Source organism: Meles meles, chromosome 6, assembly GCF_922984935.1.
Source record: "Meles meles chromosome 6, mMelMel3.1 paternal haplotype, whole genome shotgun sequence".
NCBI classification, from domain to species: Eukaryota; Metazoa; Chordata; class Mammalia; order Carnivora; family Mustelidae; genus Meles; species Meles meles.
Window position 1 is genome coordinate 36,051,390 of NC_060071.1, and position 27,885 is coordinate 36,079,274.

General features: G+C 51.5%; 1 protein-coding gene across 2 annotated transcripts; it reads left to right on the forward strand.

Annotated features, from left to right (window-relative positions):
• Positions 1 to 337: 337 nt before the first annotated feature.
• PKM (pyruvate kinase M1/2) lies at positions 338 to 27,305 on the forward strand. 2 transcript variants are annotated; one of them, XM_046010005.1, is made up of 11 exons: positions 338 to 495; positions 11,781 to 11,962; positions 12,540 to 12,631; positions 17,391 to 17,522; positions 17,932 to 18,118; positions 18,586 to 18,856; positions 20,351 to 20,501; positions 20,680 to 20,832; positions 23,261 to 23,427; positions 25,775 to 25,956; positions 26,609 to 27,305. In XM_046010005.1, exons 2-11 carry the CDS (start codon positions 11,809 to 11,811, stop codon positions 26,713 to 26,715), a joined length of 1,596 nt encoding a protein of 531 aa, XP_045865961.1. In that variant the 5' UTR covers positions 338 to 495; positions 11,781 to 11,808; the 3' UTR covers positions 26,716 to 27,305. The 2 variants fall into 2 exon arrangements, with proteins under 2 accessions (XP_045865961.1, XP_045865960.1); XM_046010004.1 differs by lacking the exon at positions 23,261 to 23,427 and adding an exon at positions 23,822 to 23,988.
• The last annotated feature ends 580 nt before the right edge of the window (positions 27,306 to 27,885 follow it).

Below are 27,885 nucleotides of genomic sequence, written 5' to 3' on the forward strand. Positions count from 1 at the left end.
AGGTCAGGACAGCTGGGGCAGCCTGGGCCGAAGGTCAAGAGAAGAGGCCTCGTCCAGCACTCCTAGGTTGGCAGCAACAGGTGGGGTGGCCCCGGCGCCTGCGGGACTGGGAGGGAGGTCTCCGGGACTCCCGGGGCGGGGCTTGCCGCCTAGCCACTTCCCCATTGGTCCGCGCAGAGCGTCGAGCTGCGATTTTTATGTAATGTGTCCTTCCGCCACGGAATATAGTCCTCCCCAAAAGGGCAAGCTGAACGCGAGTTGCGCCCCGCGGCACTTCCTCCTGAAGGTGACTGCGCCCAGCGAGGACACGGAGGGGCGGGGCCCGGCGAGCCCGGAGCCAGGATTGGGTGCGGGGCGGGGCGGCGGAGGGATTGCGGCGGCCGCAGCCGGGATAACCTTGGGGCTCGGCGGCTGATTCTCGCACAGCGGAGGGGCGTCGCGAGCTTCTACATCGCTGTACGGCGGCAGTGCAGCTCGAGCGGGACCGCGCCGGAGGTGAGCGGGGCAGAGGCCGGGCCATCCGTCCCCACCTGGGCTCCGTGCGCCCAGCCAGTGCGGAATCCCGGCCGCCTGCGCACTCAGGACACCCACACCCGGTGCGGCGCAGGCTCCCGGGCATCTTGCACCGGGTTCAGGTCGGGAGAGAGGAGAAAGGCAGCTCGCGCCTAGGGCCTGCTCTTCAGAGTCCCCAGACCTCCAGCTCCTGTTTCTTCCAAAGCCGGCCCTCTCCTGCCGCAGGGCTTACTACCCCCATTCCCGTCCCATCCCCGACTCCTTGATCTGCTTCCATCATCGCCTTCCTTTCAGTATTCCCTCCTCATCGTGTTCCTTCCTTTCCTCCTTCCACCCCCCACTCCTCTGTTCGCCTCCTTACGTGGCCCCTTCATACTATACCATTCCCCCTCCCGTCTTCACCCTGGCCATGTCCCCTTCATTCTGATGCTTTCCTTGTAAACTCTCCTCGAAATCCGGTCCCCACCTCCCTTCCCCCATGCCGCCTCCATTCAGCGTCGTGTGCTCTTCCCGCGTCCTTGTCCCCCTCATGCCTACCCCTTCCCCCATTCATGCTCTGCTTCTGCCCCTCCTCCCTCCATTCTGGTCACGTCCGCTCCTCCGCATCCCTCTCCTCAGCTCTCTGATTCGTTCCGCCCGGGTCGTCGCCCCTCCCCTCTGGCCTGGTCACGTCCGCCTGCACCCCCCCGCCTCCAGAGTCTCTGCAGCGTGTGGGTCCTGGAGCCCCGGGCCCGCATTCCGCGCTCATCGCCCGAATCGCAGTGGTGTGCGGATGGGCAGGGCCGGCTCCGGTGCAGCCGAGGGATGTAGTGGCGGCCCCGGGCGCAGCTGGAAGATTACGTAACCCTCGGCCTTCCCGCTGCACGGAGGAAAGGGGGGTTGTCCCTGTGGCGCATTCGTGCTTGAGACCTCCCCGGATTAGCTGCGCTGGCCCCAAAGGGATCGCGGGGCTCCCTCCCGGCGAGGCGGGCCTGCCTGTCCCGGCCGGGGACCCGCCCCGCCCCGCCCTCCGGAGGACCAGTGCAGCTTCACCTCGCTGAACATAGGCTCCGGGATCGCAGACCACAGAGGTCTCGGGTGGGTGGGAGCAGGTTATAGGCAGAATTATGTCCAGAACTTGGCGCCACGCACTGCGTTCACTCCATAAAATCTCAGTGCTAAGCTGTCTTGGGGAGGGGGCTTGGCTAGAAAGGTCACAGCCTGCAACACTCAACAATGTAATTAGAGAACTAACGTAAAACTTAGACAAGTGGTAAGTGCTCCGAGGAAGGGACCGCTTCCTGTTGGGTGAGGGAAGGGAGGTGGTGGAGAAAGGCCACACAAGGTGGCATCACACACTGGGTTTGAAGCAGAAGAGTACCTTCCAATGTGAAGGTTGTTTAAAAGTCCTGTCATGGAAAGGCATTCCTTGGCTGTTTTTTTTTTTTTTTTTTTTAAGATTTTATTTATTTATTTGACAGACAGAGATCACAAGCAGGCAGAGAGAGAGGAGAAAGCAGGCTTCCCGCGGAGCAGAGAGCCCGATGTGGGGCTCGATCCCAGGACCCTGGGATCATGACCTGAGCCGAAGGCAGAGGCTTTAACCCACTGAGCCACCCAGGTGCCCCCATTCCTTGCCTTTTTATCCGTGTTCTTCAAACCCAGACATTGATCCTCTCCTGCACATGTGAGTCTGATAGCTAAGGTCAAGGCATGATGGTCAGAAGCATTGGGAAGTGAACAGGCTTTTAAAATCGGGTTTGACTTAATAACATACAGTAATGGTGGAGGAAATGCCTCCCCAGGACCTCCGTTTCCCATGTGTGAACTGAGAGTAACATTTTCTTCCCGATTGTTAAAAGGATTGGTTACTATACACTTAGATACAAGTATATATGTTGAAAACTCTCCGCACTGCAGAATCTCTAGTGAGATATCCAGAAGAAATGGCTCCAGATGTGTTCTTTGGTCACGGAGCACAATTACTTGAACTGTAATGGAGCATGAGGGCTTATGTTCTCCATGCCATCCCCAGACACACTCAAGAGTTAATTTTGGGATTAACTATTTAGTCAGGTTTCTAAATACCAGATATCTCCTGGAAACCAATCCCTTAAGGGATCCTGGTACAGTGTTTACAGAGCATCTGATGTTACCTTGCAGCTCTCCACTTGCTACAGTGGCACTTTGGTCTCCTGAGTATCAGGGCCTGTAGACAAAGAGGGGCAGAATTCCAGCAGTTGGGTGTTGGGCTGTGAGAGTAGAAACAAACTTGAAGCTCCCAAACTCAGATTTGTAAACGCTGTCCCCACCTGCTCCAGGTGGAGTAAAAGGATTTGCTTAGCCAGGTGGTAAGTGTGAGGTTGGTTGGAGGCAGGGACAGTAGCGTCCTGTTGGCAGGACCGAGGGTGTGGCCACTCCCTGGGCTACGGAGGATACCCTAGGTCAGGACTCCTGCTCTGTGGCATTGTTAGCAAATAATTTACTCTCCTGTTGCCTAAAGATGCTGTTGGGAAATGCAGTGGGGCTATCCTGAGGGGAAGGGTAGGTAACCCATCACCAGGTGGGGGCAGGGGGGGTGCCTCTGGGAGGAAGATGACTCAGCCTTTCAACTTATCTGCTTTTGAGAGAATTCTCTTCATTGGGTGAGTGGGAAACTGCACTGTGGTCTTCACAGGTCTAAAAAGTCCCTTCTCTCCATTCAGTGAGTCAAATAGTGAAGCATGCATTTTCCCCAAGTTAAAAATGGTTTCAGTTAAGTGAAAACGTTTGTCGAGGTGCCCCAGCTTTCTCTACTGTCTTGAGCTTAGACGCAGTGTGGCAGAACCCCGTCCCCAGGCCATGTAGTCCACACACCTGCATTCCTGAGGCTTGTGTTGGGGTGGGGGGCTGTCATGGTCATGAATAACAATGACTGAAAAAAAAAGTCTTTAAACTCCTTTCTGAGTTATTGGACTTGAGTCTCTAACTGCCTTGGTACAGCTGCTCCCATTTTAAGCACTGCATTAGGAGTAAATAATTTTAGTGTTAAATTCATAGTTTAACAAAAAGCATTATCGGGGCTCTAATAATTTGCCAGTGACTAGGCAGATTTGGTAGCTGGGACTCCAAACAGCTAGCACCTCGTAGGAGTTGCTTCTGTGCCTTGAATGTTTCAAGGGGAGGGGGTGGTTCACAGGAAAAGCCATTTTATTTCTTAAAGCTGCGGGTTTCTTAATGTCGAGGCAGTAGAAGAAATGAGGAAATGCCTCTCGAGCTAGAAAGTACAAAAAACGTAGCTCTTGCATTATCAACTCACACTACCCCGATTCTAATTTACTTTGCTTCAGCTTGTATGAAGGCATGTCAGGATGTGTTATTTTGGCCAAGAGCTAAGACTGAGCTCAAGGTAGGGGGAAAATGATTCATTTGACATTTTATTTCTGAATCGTTCCAAACGTCCACAGTCAAATCTCAGTTAGCTGGCGCACGGTGAGGGTGAGTCGCCCATGTGAGGATGTTGAGAGATACAGAAATGATTTCCTTGGTAAAAGGTCTTAGAGGAGGGGCGCCTGGCTGGCTCAGTCGGTGAAGCATGCAACTCTTGATTGGGGTCGTGAGTTTGAGCCCCATGGAGATTACTTTAAAAAAGAAAAAAGTTTTTAAAAAGTCCTCTAGGACCGTGAGTCATCACTTTAAACCTCAATTCTGGGACAGCTAGAAATAGAGCTCAAGGAAGACTGTTCTTAATATTAGCACACTTTCTGGGGGCTTGGATTTTTCACCAAGAGCCAGCCTTAGACTCGGTAAATGAATAGTGTGATTGTTTGGGGCTTTTGTTAAAGGAGCTGTTTCAGGGGAGGTGAGCCGGGGTGTGGAGGGGATGGTGGTGTGCAACATCTGGTGGGCCTTTCAGCCTTCTGCCAGGAGAGCTCCAGAGGGGAGGTTGGCTGGGGCCACCAAGTGGTGTGGTGCCCCGCCCCTGCAGTGGTTTGTGCCTGTCTGCACGTAGGAGGGTGAGCTGGGCTGCAGTTCCTCCGGCGGCCTCTGAGTTCCCTCTGAGACACAACTCCCCGACTTCTCTCCATAGGCAAAGCTCCTGGGGAGCTCTAAGCCTCTCTTTCCTGACGCCAGCAAGCTATGTTTGGAAAGTTAGGCAGGGGCCCTGGTAGGGGGAGATACCAAGACCAGCTATGATAGTGCCAGCTTAGCTGATCCAGTCTGGAAAGTTCTCTGGAAAGGAGCCTGTTCCTTCCAAGCCTTTGAAATCAACCTACAGCTAGTATTTACTGAACTTTAGACAACTGGTGTCTTCCGTGTTTGCAGCAGTGAGTGCAAAAGGATTACCCAGTCATGGTAGTAGACAAAACCGTGGACAGTTTGCAGTAGCCCTGGGAGTTTTGATGTAGTTAGAGGTAGGGAAGTAGAGACTTGATAATCTGGTATCCCTCTTTTATTACTACACTAGAAAGCAGATGACTAAATACCATTTATCAGGAGGGTGAACATTTTAAAGCTCTGACAATATTGAATGTTGGCAGAGGTATGAGAAGGCCAGAACTGGTCCTGGTTGGATTGTAATTGGACAGAACCACTTTAGAGAGCAATTTGGCGGTATTTAGTAAAATAGAAAATAAACATATGTGTGTGACTCAGGAATTCCATTACTGGATATATATAGAAGCTCACACTTGCACAAGGAGCCATGTACTATGAGAGTTGTTACTGTGTTGATTCATAGGGGAAAAATTAATTTAATGGGGGGCGGATGGCCAACCAGTAAGGCAACACATAGATAAATGATGTGGTCATGCAGTGGGCCAGGATAGCAGTGCACACAAGTTAACTAGGACTATGTACCCAGCGGGGGGGTCTCAAGTATGCTGAAGAAAGCAAGAGGTTTATTTGTACAGTATTCTACTTAGGGCATTTTATTTTATTTTATTTTTACTTAGGGCATTTTAGAAAAACAATATTCTAGGGGTCAGTATAGATATAGATAACTTAGATTAGAAGGATACAAAATTCCTGACAGTGGTTGGATGTCAAAGTTTGGGATGGGCTGTGGGAAGGGTTCGAGGGGCCTGGGGATGGAGGGAAAATAAACTATAAGATTGCAGTGGTCTTTGTTTGTTTGCTTTTTTATGTTTGTTTGTTTGCTTTTTTAAGTCTGAAGGAATGCGGGCTGAATACTAGTGGTCACCTCTGGGTGGTAGAAATACAGGTGTTAATATTTCTTTTTCTTTTTTTTTTTCCCCTCTAGTTCAAAGTAAGATAGAAGCAGACCTGTGAAGGTCACTGTAGGGAGGCCAGTCAGACAAACTAGGTCATTGTTCTTGGAGAGCTGACTTGGCCCTTCCTCCCTCATCCCCCCCTTCCTCTCCCTCTAGTTGGGATGCAGGGCAGCTCCTCCTGTAAATGCTGGGTGAGACTGCCTCACCTTGCGGAGGCTGTCACTGATCCTCGTTGTACCTGCCTTTGAAGGACCCTAAGCTACAGACTCCCTGGTTCCTGCTGTTTCCAGAGTATGAACATCCTGCCTGAAAACACTGCCTCATTATGTTAAGCCTTGTAAGGAGGCATCATAACACAGGACAATAAGAGCTTCATCCAGACTTCTTCCTTCAGACTGAAACCAGTTCTCTGCTCTGAGCATCTGTAGTCAAGGAAGGACATTTGAAGGTTCTCTGACTTGGGACTTCTTGCCCTGGAGCTGAGTGGTCCTTTGTGGGGGTGGGACCATTTTGTATCCATTTCTGTGTCCTAGTCACACTCTAGTTTGAAATAGGACCTGAGGTTCCTACTGACAAAGTTGAAGTCCCTTAGGTTTAGCCCTGAATAAGTAAAGGAAGGGAATTTTACCAGAACCTGTGAGTGGGCTCATTTGTTCTATGTAACCAGGTAAGCTAGACTTTGCTGTCTGTTTTCAAGCCTGCTGAGGGTAGAAGGGACCACAGCTAAAAATTGATTCTCCTCTATACCCTGCTCCGTATGCAAATGCGTGGTAGCATTACTCTAACTGTAGATCAGGACAGACAGCTGTTTGGTGCAGACCTCACTAGGTTCTGTCGGTGACCCAGCACCCATGTTGATCTTGTCATAGATTAGGGCCTGTCTTGGGAATTCTGTTGCTATCCCATCTCGGAACTCTAGAGAGCAGGCTGGCCCGAATACTTCGCTTGTTCTAAAGATTAGGGGATTGAAAGGCCTTTCCTCGTGCTGGTTTGGAGACTTGGAGGTGTAGATAGCATATTGACGACAGCAAGGAACACAGTTGGGGGCATCGGGTGCCATCATGATGAGGTAGCTGTGTATGGTGAGGTCGGCATCAGAGCAGTCTGGTTTAAAAATTGCCTTAACGCACATACAGGCTCTGGGCCAGGCTGGTTTACTAGGGCAGAATGATTTGGGCCTTTGTGAAAGAATCGGTGGAGTGAAGCGTGAATCTTTCCCGGCACAACTTGCCAACAGTACTGGCTCTGAGAAGCAGCATGTTGTATTTTTTTTTTTATATGATCCCTTCCACTTTGGTTTCTGGAGTGTGGCCAAAGAATTGTGTCTGGCACGGAGGACGCTCTAGTTTTAAAGAACAGAAAGGTGGGACCAGGTACACATGGAGCTGAGGCATGACTGTGCCTACCCCCTTCTCTAGGTCTACACTAAGGCCTCTCACGGCGTCTCATTTCTCACAGAGGGGAAATGGCTCTGAGGAAGATTCTACTGCAGGGGCTCAGGCTCAAGAATAAGGTTCCAGTACCTGGGCCCAGCATTTGCCAGCATCAGTGGATACGCCGGGCCTCCACTGCTGGCTGGAGGTTGGCTGTGCATGTCTGTGCCTCCCGGGGAGGAGGATGCAGTAGTGAGACGGACACAGGCTGGGCTGCATGTCCTGGCAGGCTGCTGTCCACATGGCCGGCATGAGGGCGGGGAGCTCTTCCCAGAGGCCCGCCCTGAGAAACCACGGCTTGGGCTGCTGCCCTGGGGCCAGGGGAGAGTCCCACAATGTTTGAGGAAGAACCAGTTAGGTGGTTGGCAGGATGGGCACCTGGTGTTCAGGAGGAAGAGGCTTCTGGAACACCCGGGAGACAGGCAGCAGAGTGCTGACCGTTTCAGCAAGGGAGGCTCCAGGGTGCAGCCTGAGTCAGGAGACCAGTCAGTCCCTGGGGACGAGACCTGAGTTCTCCGGTTTGGTAGAGGTCTTTCAGGGCCTGTTGAGATCTCGTAGGAGTCAGGACAAGCAAGCTTTTTTTTTTCTTTTTCTTTTCTTTTCTTCTTTAATTGCTGGTGTGGAAATCCACTCAGATGCCAAATAATTTTTTCATTTGCTATTTTTTGCATTTCATGGGCTGGGTGGGCAAAAACTCAGAGCTTGCAAAACCTCGGATTTCACTGGAGGTGGTAAAATACGGTTATTGTTTGTGTGCAGTATAATTGTATCTGCTAATGGCATCTCCTGTCCTTGGAGTCTGCCCTTCTGTACCAGAACATCCTTGTCATAAAGATTTTGCTGTGAAGCTTGAGGACAGACTAAACAGGAAAACAAGTTTGCTGGATTTGGGTGTGTAACTAACAGGCTTTTTGGCATAGAATTGTCTTGCGGACTATATTAACTTTTTTTTTCTCTTTGAGGTTCTGAATGGATCGAGGTTGGCCTTCTTAAGCCAGTGGAACGGTCTGGCAATGCATTTGTGATCTAGGGCCTGAGATGTGTTATCTCACCTCTGCCACATTTAAACAGAGTATTCCTGAAGTGCGTACAGTAATGGTTGATTAATGAAACTGGAGGCTTCACTTTTGTTTTAATTCCAACACTTTTACCAGGAAACTTGCAAATACTTCATTTTCAGAAGAGGTACATTTGTTTTTTGTTTTTTTTTAAGATTATTTATTTATTTATTTGACAGACAGAGATCACAAGTAGGCAGAGAGTGGGGGAAGCAGGCTCCCTGCCGAGCATGGAGCCCGATGTGGGACTTGATTCTGGGACCCTGGAATCATGACCGAGCCGAAGGCAGAGGCTTTAACCCACTGAGCCACCCAGGTGCCCTGTGACTTTTCTTAATACGAAAGTATTTCATGTCAGTAAATTTATTAGTAAAGGGAAGAAAAAATTTTGCTGTAATCCTACCTTCCGGATGACAAGCTATTACTATTTGCATAGATATACTTCTAGTCTTTTATGTATCTTTAATTTAGTATCCCTTCTCTCTCTTTTTTTTTTTTTTTTTAAGATTTTATTTGTCAGAGCGCACAAGCAGGGGCAACAGCAGGCAGAGGGGGAAGGGGGAAGCAGGCTCCCCACTGAGCAAGGAGCCCAATGCAGGTCTTCAGAACCCTGGGATGATGACCTGATCCTAAGGCAGGCGCTTAACTGACTGAGCCACCCCAGCATCCCGTGACCAGGTTCTTAAATAGAATAGTGAAATGTTAGTAAACCACAGACTTAAAGAGAATTTAGAGGGAAGATAATCTGGGTATTTGGGGGGAGATAAGCATCGTAGAGAAGTCAGTAAGAACTTAACTGCAAATACCCGTGACCAGGTTCTTGGTATTTCCTTGGGAGTGTCTGTGTTTTTCTCGAACCTAGCTGAATCTCTAGGTGCAGCTACCACCCAGTTAACTGGTTATTAAGGTAATTTTTCCATTGCCCCAAAGAACTTCAGTTACACTCAGCTTCTACCTTGATCCTTGTACAGCTCTACAGAGCAAACCTTACTCAGCTCCGAGCGGTCTTTGCAAGTGGGGCCAAGGAGGCACCCTGAGCCCAAAAAAGAGCATTATGTCACCGGAAGCCCAAGCCCTGATAACACAAGGTATGACCCAGTAACCTGTGGCCCCAGCCAGGTCTCTGCAAGGAAACCCTCATGTCTCGGGTCTAGAGGCAGTGGACGATTTTGTTTTGTTTTTTGTTTTTGGGCAGCTGGTGACTTTTTTTTTTTTTTTTTTTTTTTTTTTATTTATTTGACAGAGAGAGAGAAGTCACAAGTAGTCAGAGAGGCAGGCAGAGAGAGAGGGAGAAACAGGCTCCTCACTGAACCGAGAGCCCGACGCGGGGCTCGATCCCAGGACCCTGAGATCATGACCTGAGCCGAAGGCAGAGGCCTAAACCACTGAGCCACCCAGGCGCCCCCAGCTGGTGATTTTTAAGAAAATTGGGGTTTAGTTACTCCAGCCCACTCATTCAGATCTTACTTGGTTCATGATAACAGTCCTCAGACTGGATGATGACTCCACTTGGAGGCCACAGTAGGCCTTTGTGTTCCAGTTGGCTGGGCGTGCCCCCTGGTGCCATCTCTTGTTCCCTTAACAGCCAGAGGCACCTAAGCCCTACCCTGTGCTCCCAGGGCACCGAGCCCTGACTGAGCCCTGACTGAGCCCTGACTTCAGTGAGTGCGGGTAAAGGAACCCTGACTGCAGTGAGTGCGGGTAAAGGAACCCTGGCCGCTGAGGCAGTCCCTCTAGGAGTTCATGAGTGCTTCAGATGTGGGGAAGGGGAGAAGGGCGGTATCACTTTGATTTTGACCATGAGGCATTGAGATGCTCTGAAAGGTCATTCAGCAGACCCTGGAATACTTCCAAGGACTAGGTGCTAAAAGATATGAAACGGAATAGGTCATGGAGGAGAGGACCTTCAGACGTTCTCGATTTTTGCCCGGTGTGTATTAGGGAGTCAGGAAATGCACACTGAAAGGAACAGTGCATTTGGCACGTGGACTAGTTGGCCAGGATCTTATGTTCCTGTTTTTAAAGTTTTAGCTTTTGTAGCTCAGGACTTGTAGTCATCTGTTTTCAGTAGCTGACAGAAGGTTTGCTCACAGCTGGTCACAGAGCTTCTTGGGCTTTTAATCAGAATTCTTGAAGGTAGCAGAGACGGGTTGAGATGCTTGCTGTATCTGAGCTACCCTGAGAGGCCACAAAGTCAAGGACAGGAAGAGAAAGAGTAAGAGTGATAAATATGGGATGCCTTGATTTAGAGCCCTGAGGTTTAGGAAGAGCTGGGGCAGGGCTGAGGAGGGGCTTGTTCCGGAGCCTGGGCTGCATGAAGCCTTCAGGCTCAAGGGTGTTAGGAGTAGCCCTTGGTCGGAAGAGAGCTCGAGGAAGGGACTGCCTTGTGATAAGGAGTGTCAGGTTTCACACTCACATCCTTACCTGATGGTTCTTCAGACACTGCCTGGAAGCTTCTTTAGGTCTTTGTAATCAGCTAACTAACTGGCTGAGTGAGTTTAGTTGTCAGTCAGTAATAAAGAAAGCAAAGGTCGGGACCAGCTGTCAGGATTGTGACCTGGCCTGGTTAATTACCTGAAACAGATAGTCTTTGCAGTGTGCTGGGCAGAAGGGGAATTGGGATGGTATATCAGAAAATAGAAAATCACTTGGGAAGAGGATTTGGCAAGCCGTCCTAATTTCCTCATGCTATAACTATCCTGTGAAAGTAGCAGTAATGTTTTCAGAACCAGACCATTGCCATTGGGGTTATCTCTGGTTTTATGCAAATTGCTTTGCAGATCCTGAAGTCCTGCAGACCAAAGGTAATTGTCGTTTTTAGGTACAGACTCCTGGGGCAAAAGATTCTGCACACAGGGTTTTGGATCATCTTTGCTTCCTGTCCAAGGACTGGTTTTTTACTGTCTGTCAGTGACCTGGGACCTGCTCCCCTACGAGACCGAGTTGAGGCATGAATATAGGTAGTGTTTCGGGTTAGTGAAAATCTCGGCTCCCAGAGCTCCAAGGACTGCCTGGATCGTGGTTGTCTTTGCAAAAAGGAAGGTCACTTCCGAGTTTGGGGTGGGGATTGTTAAAAACCAGTGTGAATGCCCCACCCTGTAGCAGACATTCATAGTTTTGGGATAGCTTATCATACAAAAATCTGTATTTGCCAAGGTGCTAAAGGAGGAGTCTCTTTCTGTATTACTGGTTATTTCACTGGAAGAGTGGTTACAACTTTCTTTGGAGGCAGTGCCTGTGATTTGGAGATAGTGGCTGTGAAATGTTACTTGTAGGATTACTGTCAAAACTGTCGGTAGATAGTAGCCCATGGTAAGGGAGGTCTGCTTACGGTGGATACTTGGGAAGTACTGCACTGGGTATGAGGTTTTAAATTGTTCTTTGAGGTCCGCTCTGCTTGCTCGTGGTCACGTGAAACCTCAGCCTGACTAGAGGAGCGCCCACACGGCCGGAGCGTGGCAGGGCTCCCTGTGGCTTGTGCACAAGTGTGCTTATTAGGTTAATGTGTAAGCAGGAAACAGCCTCCTGCGCCAACAGATGTATTAACCACCTGGCTTCTCAGACTAATCACTCTCCCTCTTCAGCACCCCTGGACCCAGGACCTCAGCAGCCATGTCGAAGCCTCACAGTGACGTCGGCACTGCCTTCATCCAGACCCAGCAGCTGCACGCGGCCATGGCCGACACGTTCTTGGAACACATGTGCCGTCTGGACATCGACTCGCCACCCATCACGGCCCGGAACACTGGCATCATCTGTACCATCGGTGAGCAGTCGTGTCCCCCCCAAAACAAGGGCTTCATAGGGCCATGATTTTTTCTTTCCCAAGAGACGCATGTGGTAAACCTGGATGCCGAGCGAGATGCTGCACAGGGTCTTATGGGGCCTAGGGTCCTAGGTCCTAGGAAGTTGCGGGAAGGAATTTGCATGCTCTGTGTTTGCTGCTAAAGGCAGAATTTAGATGGTGTCTTCCTTAGCACATCTTCTAGGAGCATCTCAGAAATCTAGGGAAGATCTTTTCAACAAGCTCTGTGCGACCAAGATTCTGTGGTTGGAAAACTGGCTGGGCTTTGGGGAGATTAGAGAGGGTTGGCAGAGTCTCATTTAGGCTTTCCTTGTTAGGTGGGAGCCTGTAGGATTTGATTGGAAATAGGAGAAGTGTCCCCTTAAATCAAGAAAGTGGACAAAACACAGTAACAACCTTTATATGCTTTTGAAAGAACCTTGAGCGATTTGTAGGAGGAAAAATTAGGGGAAAAGACTATGAAGGGCTCTTCAAACTTAAAAGTGTTATTTCTCCTTTGAATAATGAACACTTTGGCTTTAAAATTTTTTTTCACTAGGCCCAGCTTCCCGATCGGTGGAGATGCTGAAGGAGATGATTAAGTCTGGAATGAATGTGGCTCGTCTGAACTTCTCTCATGGAACCCATGAGGTGAGCCTCAGCTGGACGGTTTGACCCCTGGGGCAGCATGCAGGAAATTGGGGTGCCAGTGCTCTGTTCATTTAGCCACACCGGATCAGGCGAGAAAGCGTCTGGGGTTTGGAGCTAGCGCAGAGATTGTCCTCACTGGTCTGTCCCTGCTGTCCTTCCCCCATCTGCCATCCTACCTGGCCAAGTCTCCTTATATGGCCTTTGGTAATTGGCCATGGTTTTCCCACACACCTGTGGTGACAAAAGTACCAGGGTTGCGACGCTGGCTGGCTCAGGCAGAGGAGCATGCAAATCTCGATCTTGGGTGGGGGTTCAGGCCCACGTTGAGGGTAGAGATTGCTGGGAAAATAAACTTAGAGTGGAAGGGTCTTCTGGAGAACCCCGTGTAAGCTATTAGGTACCATGGCCACAGTGCTTGCACCACCTGCCCCTGGGTCTCTGTAACAGTTCCTGTTGCAGAGGTGAACCAAAAGGTCACCCTGCAGACAGATTCTGGCCTAGTTTAGACCCAAGATAACTGAGCAGGTCCAAGAGAGGGGTTTCTACCACTGCGAGTTAAGTGGTGAGTCTCCACACCGACACTCCCGCACAGAATACCCTGTTTGCTCAGTGCTGTGTGGCTGGCCTGTCGCTTCCCAGGGGTTCCCAGCATGCTTCCCCGGCAGCCCGGGAAGAGTGTGTCTGTGCTGAAGCTGTGTAGGAGCTGACTCAAGTCAAGGAGGACTTGCCCAGGGACCAGGTGACAATTCCTGGGACATGCTCTGTCCCCGCTCCTGTTTCCAAACTCATATTGAGGTTCCCTGAGGGACGGTTCCTTTTAAAACCCATCGGGCTGCATCATAAGTCATGGGATTTCATACTGGCATTGGTACAGAAGAATGGATGAGCATGACTTTCCCCTCTCTTGACTTCTGATACTTCCTGTTCGGAATAAAGAAAATGCTACCCTGTAAAGACAAGTGGTGAGGGGTTGCCCTGTGGCATTTGGAAACTGGTGTTCAGTTTAGACTAAAAATAAAGCCTTAGGAAGTACAGTCCAAGAAGTGAATTTCTCCTTCTGGAAATGTGAGACTCGTGGGTTCCCTAACCTGGTGTTTCATAAACAGCCTATGGCCTGGCAGGTGTCCGGCCTCCAAATGTCATGAGGGCCTGACCAAGTTTAGAGGAGCTGTGCTCAGCCAGTGCTTCAGGCACCTTAAGATATGTCCGTGCTGACATTCTGTAATTTTCCAAAGTTAGGGTCCTTGGTAGGAGTCACCAGGAATTTTTGCAAGTGTTAGCGTAGCTCAAAGAGCTAAAGATACCAGTGGGGATTGGTTCACCATTGATCCCTGCTGCTGTACCGTGCCAGGATCTCCTGTGTGCAGCAGAAGCAGCAGAAATAGATTTTAAGCTGTTGACCTTTAACTAGGCTTGATGGCGTTTTTCATCCAATCCAGTAAATTAACACCGCCACAGCTCCGAAATGGCAAGGCCATAATAGGGTGTCTGCTGCACTTGCCGGAGGGGCGCCGGCCCAGGGATTTGGGTGTTTGTTTGTCTATTTTCCCTTTTTAGTCTTTATTTATTTTATATATTTGTTTTATTTATTTTATATATTTTTATTTATATAAATATATATTATTTATTATAAATACATATTTATTCTATATATTTTTTATTAACATAGAGTGTATTGATCGGGTGTTTTTAGACTACAGGAGGCATTTGGAGATAATAATCTCTGTTTCAGTTCTTAGTCCCAGAATCGAATTGGGATTTGAAAAACACACACGCCCAGGTCCCTGTTGTTGGTGTGAGGTTTTTGACCAGGATGCAGTTGTCTCTGGGATCAGGGCTTTGGAAACTCATCTGAAATTGTTCTCATACTGCATCATATAGCTGAACAGTTTGACCGCATGTTGGGGCTCTTCATACGATCCTTGGACTAGTGGCTACACCAGGCTTTCCCAGCTCTTGACAATTTTTAAATACCTTCTGAACAGCATTGAAGTTGTTTTCTCTCCCCGCTCTGTCAGAGGGACATCTACTGTCTGCATCTGATCTCTCCTGCTGGCTTTGCCCGCCGTGGTATCCCTAGCCCTATCTGCCAGTTCAGATGCACACAACGTGTTCTTCCTGAACATGTGGTCCCAGAGATACTGACTTTGAGACAACCTAGATTTAGAACTTTCCACAAGGACGGTATTGATTGGTGGACTTCCTTACCGCTTGGTCGCATCCAGCGGAACCACGCCAGTGGGGGACTGTAGCATCAGTACACCTTCCAGAAGTGTACCCAGAGATGCCAGGATAGAGGATTTGAGTGGTGTAAGACCTAATATTCTCATCGATATGTGTACAGTAGATGACTTTATGGCCTCCAAGAACAAAAACACATGCTGATGATTATACAGTTTATTAGGCCATCAAAACCCCTCAAGTTCCATAAAATGAAAATTACAGAGACTCACTCATACTCTCAGGCATTTTTTTTTTTTTTTTTAATTTTTTTTAATGGAAATTTTAAGTCTAACAGTAATCAAGAAGACTTACAGGGGCGGGCATGGGTATCCAGGCGACTCAGTCGGTTAAGCATCTGGCTCTTGATTGTGGCTCTGGTCATAATCTCAGGGTCCTGCTGAGTGTGGAATCTGCTTAGGATTCTCTCTGTCCCTTCCCCTCTGTCCCGCCCCATGCCCCAAAAAGAGAAAAAGGAAAAAAGAAAACTTAAAGACTTAAATGTACTTAGCAGAAAGCAAAAGTCTTAGTGAAACTAAATGAAATAAATACTTAACTCAGACGCTAGGAACCAAATAATCTAAAAGGGATGAAGGGAAAACATAACTTGATGAAATAGAAAATAAGTTTGACAAACCAGAAAACCCCTGTAAAACAGAAACTTCCAGGAAAGCCTGGTCAAGAATGAGGAGACGCAAAATAAAGAGACGGAAAAGGGAGTATTTCCCATACATCCAAAGAGTATTTAAAAGTCATAAAAAGACTTCTACTTTAATTTCTAGAAGTTGAGATGAAGTTGACTGTCTTCCAAGAAAAGGTAATGTCCAAGAAGCCGAAAGTATAAATAGATGAACAGCCTAAAGAAATTGAAAGGTGACTGTAGGCTCTCACTCTGCTCAGACCACCTGGCCTTGAGGACTTGGATCCATGGCTTCTGTCTCCCCTTGAAGGAGCGGTTACATCCTTTGTCATGCTGCTTCAGAGCCGCACGTATAGAAGTCTTTCAAGTATGTTCTTTGAAGCCAACACACCCTGAGAGTGAGATGAGAAAGACAGTAGCCCAGCCAGGCAGGTTAGCATGCAGGCCCTGTCTCCCTTAGAGAGAAGCAAACAGCAAAGGTAAAATTCAGCAGCTGTCTACTGACCCACATCCAGCCGTCTACTGAAACAACTTTCCTGCTCTATGCCCACATAAATTTTATTCAAGAACACGAAGTCCGGGGCGCCTGGGTGGCTCAGTGGCTTAAAGCCTCTGCCTTCGGCTCAGGTCATGATCCCAGGGTCCTGGGATCGAGCCCCGCATCGGGCTCTCTGCTCAGCAGGGAGCCTGCTTCTCTCTCTCTCTCTGCCTGCCTCTCTGCCTACTTGTGATCTCTCTCTGTCAAATAAATAAATAAAATCTTAAAAAAAAAAAAAAAGAACACGAAGTCCGCACTGGGATGCAACTGAGTGGCCAGTAGGAGATGATGGTGACACTAAGGGCTCACATCTGTTCAAGGACTTCCATCAGCTCTGAGGAAAGGGCATTTGACAACACGAAACACCCATTCCTTGAAGAAAAAAAATTATCTCTATGTTTTATTCTATGCTGTTCTTATTGTGAGCCAGCAACAGAAATATTTGTAACTCAGAGTACGGACCTCTGCCTCCAGAAAACAAGCCAGCAGTCTTCATTAGAGACTATAATTAGAAGGAAGATTCTCAGACCCAAGCTTCACGCAGCACCATCCTTGGAGCTTGGACTCTGGTTCCAGCTCCCCTCCAGCTGCCTCGCAGGTGCTGGTCTCCCGGACGGGCTGAAGGACAAGGCTCACAGGGTGCTGACCTCCGTGCCTCTGATCAGCAGCGTCCTGTTGGTTCCCCGAAGAACTCTCGACGTCTTGGCTTTGAGTCCCTTGTTTAGTCAGATCATAGTGGCAACTGAGAAAAGAGCAACGACTTAGGAAAAAGATGGAGGTCAGGGCTGTTGGTTTGGAGTCTCCCTGGGCCACTCCAGAATGCGACTGTGAAAACCAGGTCTGCGGGACCTTAGCAATGACTTGTTTAGCTTGGGCCATTGTGAGCTTAAGTAAATAACTCTGGAGTTTGAATTGTCGTTGGGATCAATAGAGGAAAAGCTCAGAATTGCCAAATCTACCAGAGTCTGACCCTGATTGCCAGACCAGTGTGACCCACACCCAGGGGTAAGGTCTCTACTCCAGTAGTCCACTGTATTTGCCGAGGGAGTGTAATGGGCCCCAGGGAACATAAGGAGGACAAGCTTCTTTCATGTTGAGCCGTGTTGATGCCATCCCTGTAGTGGGTTTTGATGGCAGCATTCTGAAGTTTCTAAGATTGGCTCTTGAGTGAGTGTTGTGGAAGAAGGGCGTGGAAGCCTAGGAGACCCAACACAAGCAGGTAGAGGGGGAATGGCTGAGCCTGACGCAAGACGCGGAAGGTGGTCTAGAACATCACGGGCCTTTCCCGAGTGATCCGCCTCAGCTCTAGCACTGGGTCCTCGTGTGGGAGCACCCGTTTCAGCTTCCTTCTTTCCCCCTAGTACCACGCAGAGACCATCAAGAACGTGCGCGCAGCCACGGAAAGCTTTGCTTCCGACCCCATTCTCTACCGGCCGGTTGCCGTGGCCCTGGACACCAAGGGACCCGAGATCCGAACGGGGCTCATCAAGGGCGTGAGTATCATGGGGAGCAGAGAGAGGGAGGCCGCAGGAGGGCGTGGGCTCCAGAGAGCCAGCCTCTGCAGTCTGCCCAGCTCAGGCGCTGCTCGGAGTTCAGATCTAGACGGGAGAGTCCTGTTCGTCACTGTCAAAAAGGCTGATTTGGCGTATTTGGCTTAACACGTGATAGAGAGATGCACTTTTTACTCTAAAAACCTGTTTCCAAGCCCCCCCCCCCATCGTTTACATAGTGGGACTAAAACATTGTAGGTTTTCCTTGGGTGACATCCTTGAGGTAAGACTGAGAATACGATCAGTGATTCCCAGAGCCAGAAGCTTTCTTGTCACTTCTGGCGGATGCGAGCATGGTTCCCTGGGGGGAAGAGCTTTTCTTTGGGCTCGCAGCTTACTCTCTGGTCTGTAGAGCGGCACTGCGGAGGTGGAGCTGAAGAAAGGGGCCACGCTCAAGATCACCCTGGACAATGCTTACATGGAAAAGTGCGACGAGAACATTCTCTGGCTGGACTACAAGAACATCTGCAAGGTGGTGGAAGTGGGCAGCAAGATCTACGTGGACGACGGGCTTATCTCTCTGCAGGTGAAGCAAAAAGGTAGGTACAGGAGGCGGCACCTCATGCTCTGGAACCGTCTTTAGACTTCCCCTGACCCAAGGACGGTGGGAAGTTTGGCCGACAGCAAGGTGCGGTCTGTTTGTTCTCAGTAATTCCTTTTATAATTCCTTGTGCTTTAAAACACACTTCAGTCCAACTTTATTGCCCGCTCGGGGAGCATCTGAAATTTTTACCCATCTTCACTGTTTCTGCTTTCCTCCCCCCACCCCTTAGTGTGATAGGTGCAGGAATTACCTGGGAATGACAGCTAATATTTAAGTCAGGTACTATACATTTTACGTGGTAACTCATTTAAATTAAAACAACGTCCTGAGCAGTTACTATCCCAATTTGACAGGTGGGGAAACGCACAGACGGGTTAGTCCACTTGGCCAAGATTATACAGGTAGTGAGTTGGGATCTCAATTCTGAACATACCCTCCCCCCCCATCCCCAATTTCACGCAGGTGCTGACTTCCTGGTGACAGAGGTGGAGAACGGCGGCTCCTTGGGGAGCAAGAAGGGTGTGAACCTCCCTGGGGCAGCTGTGGACCTGCCTGCTGTGTCGGAAAAGGACATCCAGGATCTGAAATTTGGGGTAGAGCAGGATGTAGATATGGTGTTCGCATCTTTCATCCGCAAGGCATCTGACGTCCATGAAGTCAGGAAGGTCCTGGGAGAGAAAGGGAAGAACATCAAGATAATCAGCAAAATTGAGAATCACGAGGGAGTTCGGAGGTGAGTGCCCCTCTCTGTCCCCTGCCTCCCTCAGCCCCACCCTCGCTTTGCAAAAAGCAGACGGTATACCATGAATATCCAGGTCCCAGACCTGGCGACCTGCCCATCCGAATACAGACTCTCTAGCTGAGGCCATACCTACTCAGTCCAAACACCTGAAGAAGGGGAGCAGATGGCTGTTGGTATTCGTATTTATTTATTTACTTGGTTTTATTTTTGTTCTAAAGTTTGTTTAAATAATCTCTACACCCGATGTGGGGCTCGAACCCGCAACCCTGAGATCAAGAGTTGCACATTCTTCTGGCTTAGCCAGCCAGGGGGGGCCCAAGGCATTGGGATTAAGGGGAAAAAACGGTATATATCTTCCCAGGTGATTGGCATGCCAGTGCTCCCTAGTGGTGGTTGACATTGTTCCATAGACTCGGGGACCAGTGTTGGAGGGGGACGGGGTCCGTGCTCACAGGGTTAGAGGCCGTCATGCTGTCCTTCTGATCAGAAGCGCTGCTTTGCTGGAATAAAGGGACCTTCCCCCCCATCCTCCACCTCTGCCACCATTTTTCCCAATGGTAGGAAGATGAGGGCTCTTTTTTGGCCCCTCACCTGGGAGATCTGTCTTCACGTAGAAAGCAGCTGGCCTGATGCCTGGGCTGGCTCTGGCACGTCATCTGCTTCCTGGAGGAAAGCGCGTGCCTCCTCCGGTGTGCCTGGGCCCAGCTCCACATCACCACCTCCCCAGTATCCCCAGGTAGAGCCAATGAGTACGGCCTGGTTGGTGAGATCTGTTCCTCTTGGGATTCCTACTAGGAATATAAGTCAGCACAGCTAAAACCCTAGATCTGCTTGTGTGGATTAGCTGTGTACTTGGGGAGGGTGAGAGGAGTGGCCCTACCCAGTGCTTGACCTTGCCGCTCTTAGCTCTGTGTAGATGTCCTTTGTACCAGGCAACACAGAGTCCTTTTTCTGCCGTCCTGATAAACCGTGCTTATGCTAGCTGACCTTGGCTGCAGGCCAGGCAAAGCCACAGATCCTCTTGCCTTCAGCAGGTGGGAGGGAGCAGCCCTTAAGTGTCCTTGGCTGGAAGGCCACGAACCTTTGTGTCAGGAGTATTCAGCTGGCCTCGTGTTCTTCTTTCTGCCTGGGAAGTGCTGGCTGGAGTGCCGATGGTAGAGAGATACCCTTAGAGGGGCCTCAGGAGATGCAGGTGGAAAGGAAACAAACCCATGGGGCTTTGGAAGAAACCTTGTCCTCTCCCCGGCCCCTTCGGTGGTGTTCCCATACTAGTGCTAAAGACGGTCAGCAAGCGGAACTGTTAGGCTGCCTTGGGAGACAGAGGTAGCTGGGACACTCTGTCACCTCTGCACACCCAGGGTGAGGTCATGACGGCTTTCCCGGTGACGGCTGCTGAGTCGGAGAATGTAGGAGAACCTCCTGAGCCTCACTGTACTTGTGGCCTTGTTCCATAGAGCCTCTCTCCCTTCCAACGCCCTCTGGCAGGTTTGATGAGATCCTGGAAGCCAGCGATGGCATCATGGTGGCTCGTGGTGATCTAGGCATTGAGATTCCTGCAGAGAAGGTCTTCCTTGCTCAGAAGATGATGATCGGCCGGTGCAACCGAGCCGGGAAGCCCGTCATCTGTGCGACGCAGGCATGTACCTCTCTTCATGCTCACACGCTTGCGGGGGGCGTGGGGCGGTGCTGCCTGGTCTCTTCCCAGGATCCTGCCCCCCACCTCTCAAACACACGCACACCAGGGAGTCAGTGTGTAGTCCTTCCTCTCTGAAGGCTGCCCCGGCCGCATCTCACTGTGCTCTGTGTCCTCCCAGATGCTGGAGAGCATGATCAAGAAGCCCCGTCCCACCCGGGCTGAGGGAAGTGATGTGGCCAATGCGGTCTTGGATGGAGCCGACTGCATCATGCTGTCTGGAGAGACGGCCAAAGGGGACTACCCGCTCGAGGCGGTGCGCATGCAGCACCTGGTGAGTTCTCTGGGCCAGGCTGGGCCGGGCCGGGGCAGAGGTGAGCTCCTGAACAGAGCGACACCCTTAGGCTTCTGTGCCCACAACCTTTTGTGATCCTCCGAGTCACAATAGGAGTGAGGAGGTGTGTGCTGGGGGAGAGGGGTATCTTGGATTTTTTTCTTCTGCCTTCCCTGCCCACATGCCCTCTCCTGTTCCCTCCTGTTTTGGAGGTGTCCTTCTCCTCCATCTGTCCTATCACAATTCACTTCCGGCGTCAAGGCTGTGAATCTGGCCCTTTCTCTGGACAGCCCGGAGGACCCAGGTGCCTCTGTCCTGTTCTGGGAAAGGTCCTGGGCTCCTCCCAGCCCACCTGTCCCGGGCCCCGGGCCTACAGCGGAGGTGGTTGGGTGCACTGAGCTGGCGTGCAGGTGACAGAGCTGGCCTTGCATGCATGGCGCCAGCAGCGGGGCCCGCTTTGCTGAGCTGCTGCACTCGCCTCGGACTGGAAGGTGGGGTTTGGTGACTGACAGCAAGTCCACAAGTCGATACAAGTGGAAAGAGACTGAGCCTGCTGGTCCTGGTGTGAGAGCATCCAGAAGGGTCCTGGAGGCGGCCCTTCTTTCCCCCGCAGGCAGCTAGCGCTCAAGGTGCTTCAGCTTGGCCACGTCCCACTGCCTGGCTCCTTCTCAGCTCCCCAGCCCTGTCTGGTCCTGTGTAGATGCAGTGAAGTGTTAACCTAGGGTTCAGTTACCAGGGCTCCTGAGGCCTGGGAGACAGCGCTGAAATTCACTTCCTTACAACGGTCCAGTGTGAGTGCTCATAGCGTGTGTGAGCTCAGCAAACTCGCCTCAGATCCTGAAGTGGTTTTTCTTTGACCTTCCTATTCCTTTCCCCATCAGCAAAGGATCCCCGTGCCCTTTGTGTGATGCCCCTCTCCTGTAATCCCCCAGATGTAAACACCCCCTTCCCCCCAAAAAGATCTCTTCCTTTCCTCCTTCACTCTGTGTGTCCGGTTACTAGGTTGTAGATTGATGTAATCTTCGTATTCCCTGCGTGAGAGGTTTCACCCCAGCTTATAGAGGAGGATTATGTGATGATACAGCCTCAGTTTGAACCCAGATCTGCTGGCTTCAGAGCCAGTGTTCTCAGTAACAGAGGGCTTTGTCCAGCTGGAGATGAGGTCGGGTCTCCAGCAGGGGCCTGTACTGGGCTCAGAGAATAAGAATCACGCTCTGGCCTCTGAGCTCCTGTTGTTTTTCCATATCCCAGTCTTTCCTCTGAACAGACACCTTAGAACCAAGGGCTTGGATGGCCCTGCTCAGAAGATAAGTAATGGGCTCTGGGCTAGGCGGTGCAGGCCTCTCCTTTCCACACCCCCAGTTAACACTGGCCGACAGCTTCTCTTAACCATCCATTGCTTTCTCTTGTGTCTGAGGCCATTAACCACCCATAACTAAGGGCTAGTAATTTCAGGTATGGTTCTGTTTCCTGTTCACGTCTCCTGTCCTTTGGACTGCATGCCGTCCCTTCTTAGAGGAAGAAAACCTTTAACCTAGTAAATCCTGCCACGTACCTGCTTCTACTGTCAAGTTAATGAGATGTTCTTACTGATTATCCCCACACCCCTCATTCTCTAAGATGCTGATGATTGCGTTACAGTCCTCTGAAGCTTACATTGTCTTTCCGATCCTCGATGCTCTGAGCGGGTGGTCTGTGAATAACTGAACGGCTTTCTCATGACTGTGATAATCCTTAAATTTTAATCCAGTGTCCTGTTGCACTCACCTGTGTGCCTCCACAGGCATCTGTCCCTTCACATGGCTGTGCCGCGTGCCCCTCACCAATCTTCCGTTTTCCCCACCTTTGTGCTTGGACCACGGTGAAGCTGCGTGGCTTTGGCTTCGTCTGACCCCAGCTTTCCGGCGCTGCTCAGCGCGTTCCCACGGCCGGCCACTGGAAGGGCTCGCAGCAGCCCGGTGCCTGGAAGCCAGGCGCCCAGCCCTGCGGTAACCAGACAGCCATGTGAGGAGGGAGGGCCTGTTCCTTCCTGTGAGCTGTGTCATGAGGCAGCATGGTCAGGTCCTGCCAGGGAGTGGCGTGGGCCCAGCCTGGGCATGTTTCTGTGCCGAGTGCTAGAGCTTGCTGCCATGTTGTCTCCCTGTGCCTCTGTGCCCAATCAAAAACCTCTTCCCAAAGGGAAGAACAGATTTTCCCTCTGTGGGAGGGCAGCAGCAATCAGTCGATGCTGGTAATTCTCCACCCATCCCTGAGCCTGGGCTTCCATCATGCTGCCTCTTTGCATCTGCATGAAGGACAGATTTAGCCAATTAACCTAAGTTCACCTTCCTCTGATTAATTCCCCATTCTGTCTTTCCGTGTGTTGTCTCTCATTTTCTCCCTCCTCCTTCCCCCTTCTTGCCTCTCCTCCCCCCTCTAAACCTTACAGATAGCTCGTGAGGCTGAGGCAGCCATGTTCCACCGCAAGCTGTTTGAAGAACTTGTGCGAGGCTCGAGCCACTCCACAGACCTCATGGAAGCCATGGCCATGGGCAGCGTGGAGGCTTCTTATAAGTGTTTAGCAGCAGCTTTGATAGTTCTGACGGAGTCTGGCAGGTAGGGCCCCAAGGGCAGGTAACTCCGCAGGATAACCAGCCTCTTGCTCCAGCTGATCTAGAAGACAGCTAGGGCCCTGCCGCTGGGGCCTGGGCTCCAGTCCTCTTCTCTGCAGGAAGCCAGCCAGGGAGGTCAGGGCAGGGCAGGACCAAAAGGGTCCTCAGCTTGGTAGGCGCCGTGGATGGCACAGGCCGCTGGTGAGGGACTCGTTCCTGTGAGTCTTGATCTTGATCAGCTCAGCCCCTCCACTGGTTGGCCTCCTGTTGGCCTCACATGCAGGGCCACGTTCCTCACCAGCTGTCTGTGCGACTCTTCCCCTCCCTCTCCCGTGTGACACAGCTCTGACAAAGCTCTGTCCCCCTCTTGTCCCTCTGGACGGATATTGCTCCCCTAGATTGCCCGTGAGGCAGAGGCCGCCATCTACCACTTGCAATTATTTGAGGAACTCCGCCGCCTGGCGCCCATTACCAGCGACCCCACAGAAGCCGCCGCCGTGGGCGCCGTGGAGGCCTCCTTCAAGTGCTGCAGTGGGGCCATAATCGTCCTCACCAAGTCCGGCAGGTAGGAGGTGGCAGCAGCTCCCAGGGCATGCCCTGCTCCAGGGCACCTTCCATGGGCGTCCTGAGAGCAGTGCAGTGAATGGGGCTCGGAGGGCTCTGAGCCCAGGTAAGACCCCTTGGCCTGCCACCTGGGCCCGAAGGACTCCAGGCAGCACTCCCCGCTGGTGTTGGAGCATTTGCCTCCAAAGCGAGTTTACAGCCTCAAGATAAACCAGAGACTTAGTTACAGAACTACATACAGATAGAGCCACTACAATGCTTATTTGATCACTTACAAGCCAGTCTTTTAAAAAAGTAAAAGGTGGCCAGTTTTGTTCCTTCCAGCTACCATGTGCTCTTTAAAAGTTCTGTTTGGAAAATTCGTGCTGTTTGGTTGGTGCATCTGTCCCTGTCTGTCTTTGGGCCCCAAAGGCAAGTGGGTTCAGGACCAGGAAAGGTCACCACATTGTCTCCCTGGCACTCTGATGCCGTGCCACCAAGCTGAGGCCTGTGCTTGGCTTTGGACCTGGGATCTCTTCCTCGTCGGTCATGGAGTTAGCCTCTTCACTGCGCCCGTCTGGGAGTGTGCTCCTCATCCCTGCCCCCAGGGCCATGAGGGACTCCTGGAAGGGAAAGGTGGAAGGGGTCAGGCTGGCTACCCCCATGCTCCAGGGTTGCTGTGCACCAAGGAGGGGCAGGTGGACAGCCTGTAGAACTAGGGCATGAGGTCTATGCACATTCCCTCAGCAGAGGGCTCGGGATAAACAGCTCCTGCCATCAGGGCTGACCTTTGTGGAAAGGTCCAGCCTTTGCTGGTCGGCTATTTTTAGCTCCAGTCTTCTGGGATTTCACTCTCACAAGTCCCGACTTCAGCAGTTGCTTCCTGCTGAAAGCCTTGTATGGGGTCAGGCCTTTAGAGGGGCAGTCTCTGCTCTGCCATGGCTTAAGTTTCCCTGACACCTGTTGAGTGTCCTTAGAGCTTGCCTTCTGAGGCCCAGGGCCTCCTGCAAGCAAGTCTCCCCAACTCCCAGGACACAACTACAACCACAAGGGTAGTATCTGTGTGCAAGGAAGCATCTGGCACTGGGGCTCCAAGGGGCCCCCTACTCTCCAGAGGAGCCTCCACAGGCAGAGAGCCTCGCACTAACCTTCCCATCTCCTGGTCTTGCCTCCTGGGTAACACCCAGATTTCGAAGCCTTGCTCAGAAATCCTCAGGTTTGGCTCTCGAGCCTGGTTGCTGGGACTGCTTCAGGGCCAGGGTGGCCGTGTGGGCGGGGGAGAGGGCACAGCAGGAGAGAAGGCTTACACTGTACATTTCCAGGGGGACTGGTGGGCTCCACCCTGTTCCTCGCAGATGTCAGGAGTCAGGTGCTATTCACATGCTGCTTGGCTTGTAGCTGTTGCTGGCAGCAAGAGGAGTGGGTGCTGGTGAGGTTGGGCAGGGCTGTATCTGCCAGCGTGGAAAAGTTCAGAGGAGGGGGTTCTGCCAACTACAGGCCATGTCGGGTGAATGGGTGAGACTGTCCATGCTGGGTAGGTATGATCCTGGGGCCCTGGGCTGTACAAAGGGGAGGAAGGCAGGTGGGTAGCATAGCATAGGAAGAAGGGTCATATTCTGTTCCTTGGAAGGTAGAGGATGACGGGCTGCCCTGGCCATGGAAGCACATGCTAAAATGGCCAGGGTCTCATGCTGGCAGAGTGAGTTGGATTAGAGGGTGAGCTGGTGCTGAAGGCCCTGTGGGGTATCCTGGGTAGCTCTGGAACACCGTTTAATGGTCTCTTCTCTGTGTCCATCATCCCATTTCAGGTCTGCTCACCAGGTGGCTAGATACCGCCCCCGTGCCCCCATCATTGCTGTGACCCGGAATCACCAGACTGCTCGCCAGGCCCACCTGTACCGTGGCATCTTCCCTGTGGTGTGTAAGGACCCGGTGCAGGATGCCTGGGCTGAGGACGTGGACCTTCGGGTGAACTTGGCCATGAATGTTGGTGCGTGACTGGGAGCAAGGGCTAGAGCCTGGAGGGGTTTGGGGAGGGTGCTTGAGCATTGATATCCCTAGAATCCTCCAGAAAGGGGAACAGGCAGACCTTGGGCTGCACGGGAATCCTCACTGTCTTCCCTGGGAGTCTTCTCTGAATCCTCCTTCCCATTCTCTGAAGTTCTGGGCTGAGCTGCCAACTTCTCTCCTCTCTCTCTTCCAGTCTGGGGGGTCCTAAACAAAAAGGATCCTGGGTAGTCAGGGGTGTCTGTTCTTGGGCATTTGCTCATTACTGAGGGTTAAAAAAACAAAAACAAAAACCATGGCTTCTACACGGTGGGATGTCATACACAGATTATGTACTCATGGCCTTTGCCCCTGATAAAAGGAGGTGTCAGTGGATGTGAGAGGAAGCACTCCACCCTCTAGAGTGTAAAATGAATGATGTCCAAAGGTCCCTGGCAACTCTGCCATTCCATTGATAAGGAAGTATCTCTGCCTCCCTCATCTGCTTTGCCTGGGCTGGGAGGCTCGCGCCACCTTGTGGTGGAAGGAAGTAATGGTCCGCAGTCCTGCTTGCACCTCCTGCGTTGGAGCAGTCAGCTAGGTGCATACCTACCTGGCTTGGCTTTCACTCACCAACCTTTCTTCTCTTCTTTCAGGCAAGGCCCGAGGCTTCTTCAAGAAGGGCGATGTGGTCATTGTGCTGACTGGGTGGCGTCCCGGCTCCGGCTTCACCAACACCATGCGTGTCGTGCCTGTGCCGTGATGGGCCCCAGAGCCCCTCCTCCAGCCCCTGTCCCATCCCCTTACCCCACCCCATCCATTAGGCCAGCAATGCTTGTAGTGCTCACTTGGGGGCTGTCACATGGCGCTGGTGGGCTGGGATGCCAGGGAAGCTGAATGCCCCTGTAAAACATGACTGTTTCTTAGGACCCTGTTCGGGTGAGGTGACCCAGAGCGGGGTTGCACATCGTGTGACCTCACCCAAGCAAGGGACGAAGGAAGGGTGCAGGACTGGAAGCCCTGGAGCTTAACATGGAGGGCAACAGTTCCTGCTTCTCCTCTGCGTACTCCATTCGGTTCCTGTAGAAAACAGATGCTCAGAGAACTCCCAATCCTGGCTTGGGGTCAAGAGACCGCCAGCAAGAGTAGCAGCATCCAGTTTAAGGAGACTGGCTCAGGCCCTTACTTGCTTCTCTACCCCCCCTCAGTCCCCTCCGTCTCCCCCACTCCCCCCTTGTTCGTTGTGCACGTCTGTTCCTACACTCAGCTATCGCTGCAGGCACACTCCACCCTCCATTTTCCCCACTACTGCAGCCGCCTCCAGGCCCGTGTCAATAAACAACAGCTGAAGCACCCGGTTCCTCTCTTTTCTGATGGGGGTGGGGTGGAGTGAGGGGTGCAACCCACCCTCCAAGTAGAGCAAAAATGGCAAGAGCCTTGCACCCCCGGTGGTCACTTATGTGTGGTGACCCAGGCCACCTGCCCTCCTGTCCTCTGTGGGGTACAGAGGTGCTGGGAAAACAGGAGGAGATGACTGTCTAGAGATACGCACCCCTGCAGCACCCTGAGGAGGCGGTAGCTGGGTCTGTGAGCTGCAGCTGGGACATCTTACTGGCTTATTTGGACCAAAGAGGAAAGGGCAGCGACAAGGCCCCTCCCTTCTGCTCTGGTGGGTCAGGTCTTCACCAGCAGATGTCCCTAGTAAGGGCACTGTAGGAGAACACCAGGTTCTGCTCAGAATATTTCTCTCTGGGCTCCCTTTGTGCCCCACTATCTGACAGTACCCTCCCCCCTTCCATGACAAAACAGGGCCAAGGGGTTCAGAGGGTTTTAGGAAGGGAACGGAATCTGGCTTGCACCTTACTTTTCCGGATCCCTCAAGAATCAAGCCCTACCTGGTGGGAGGAGGCACTGGTCTTGAAGGTCGGGTGGG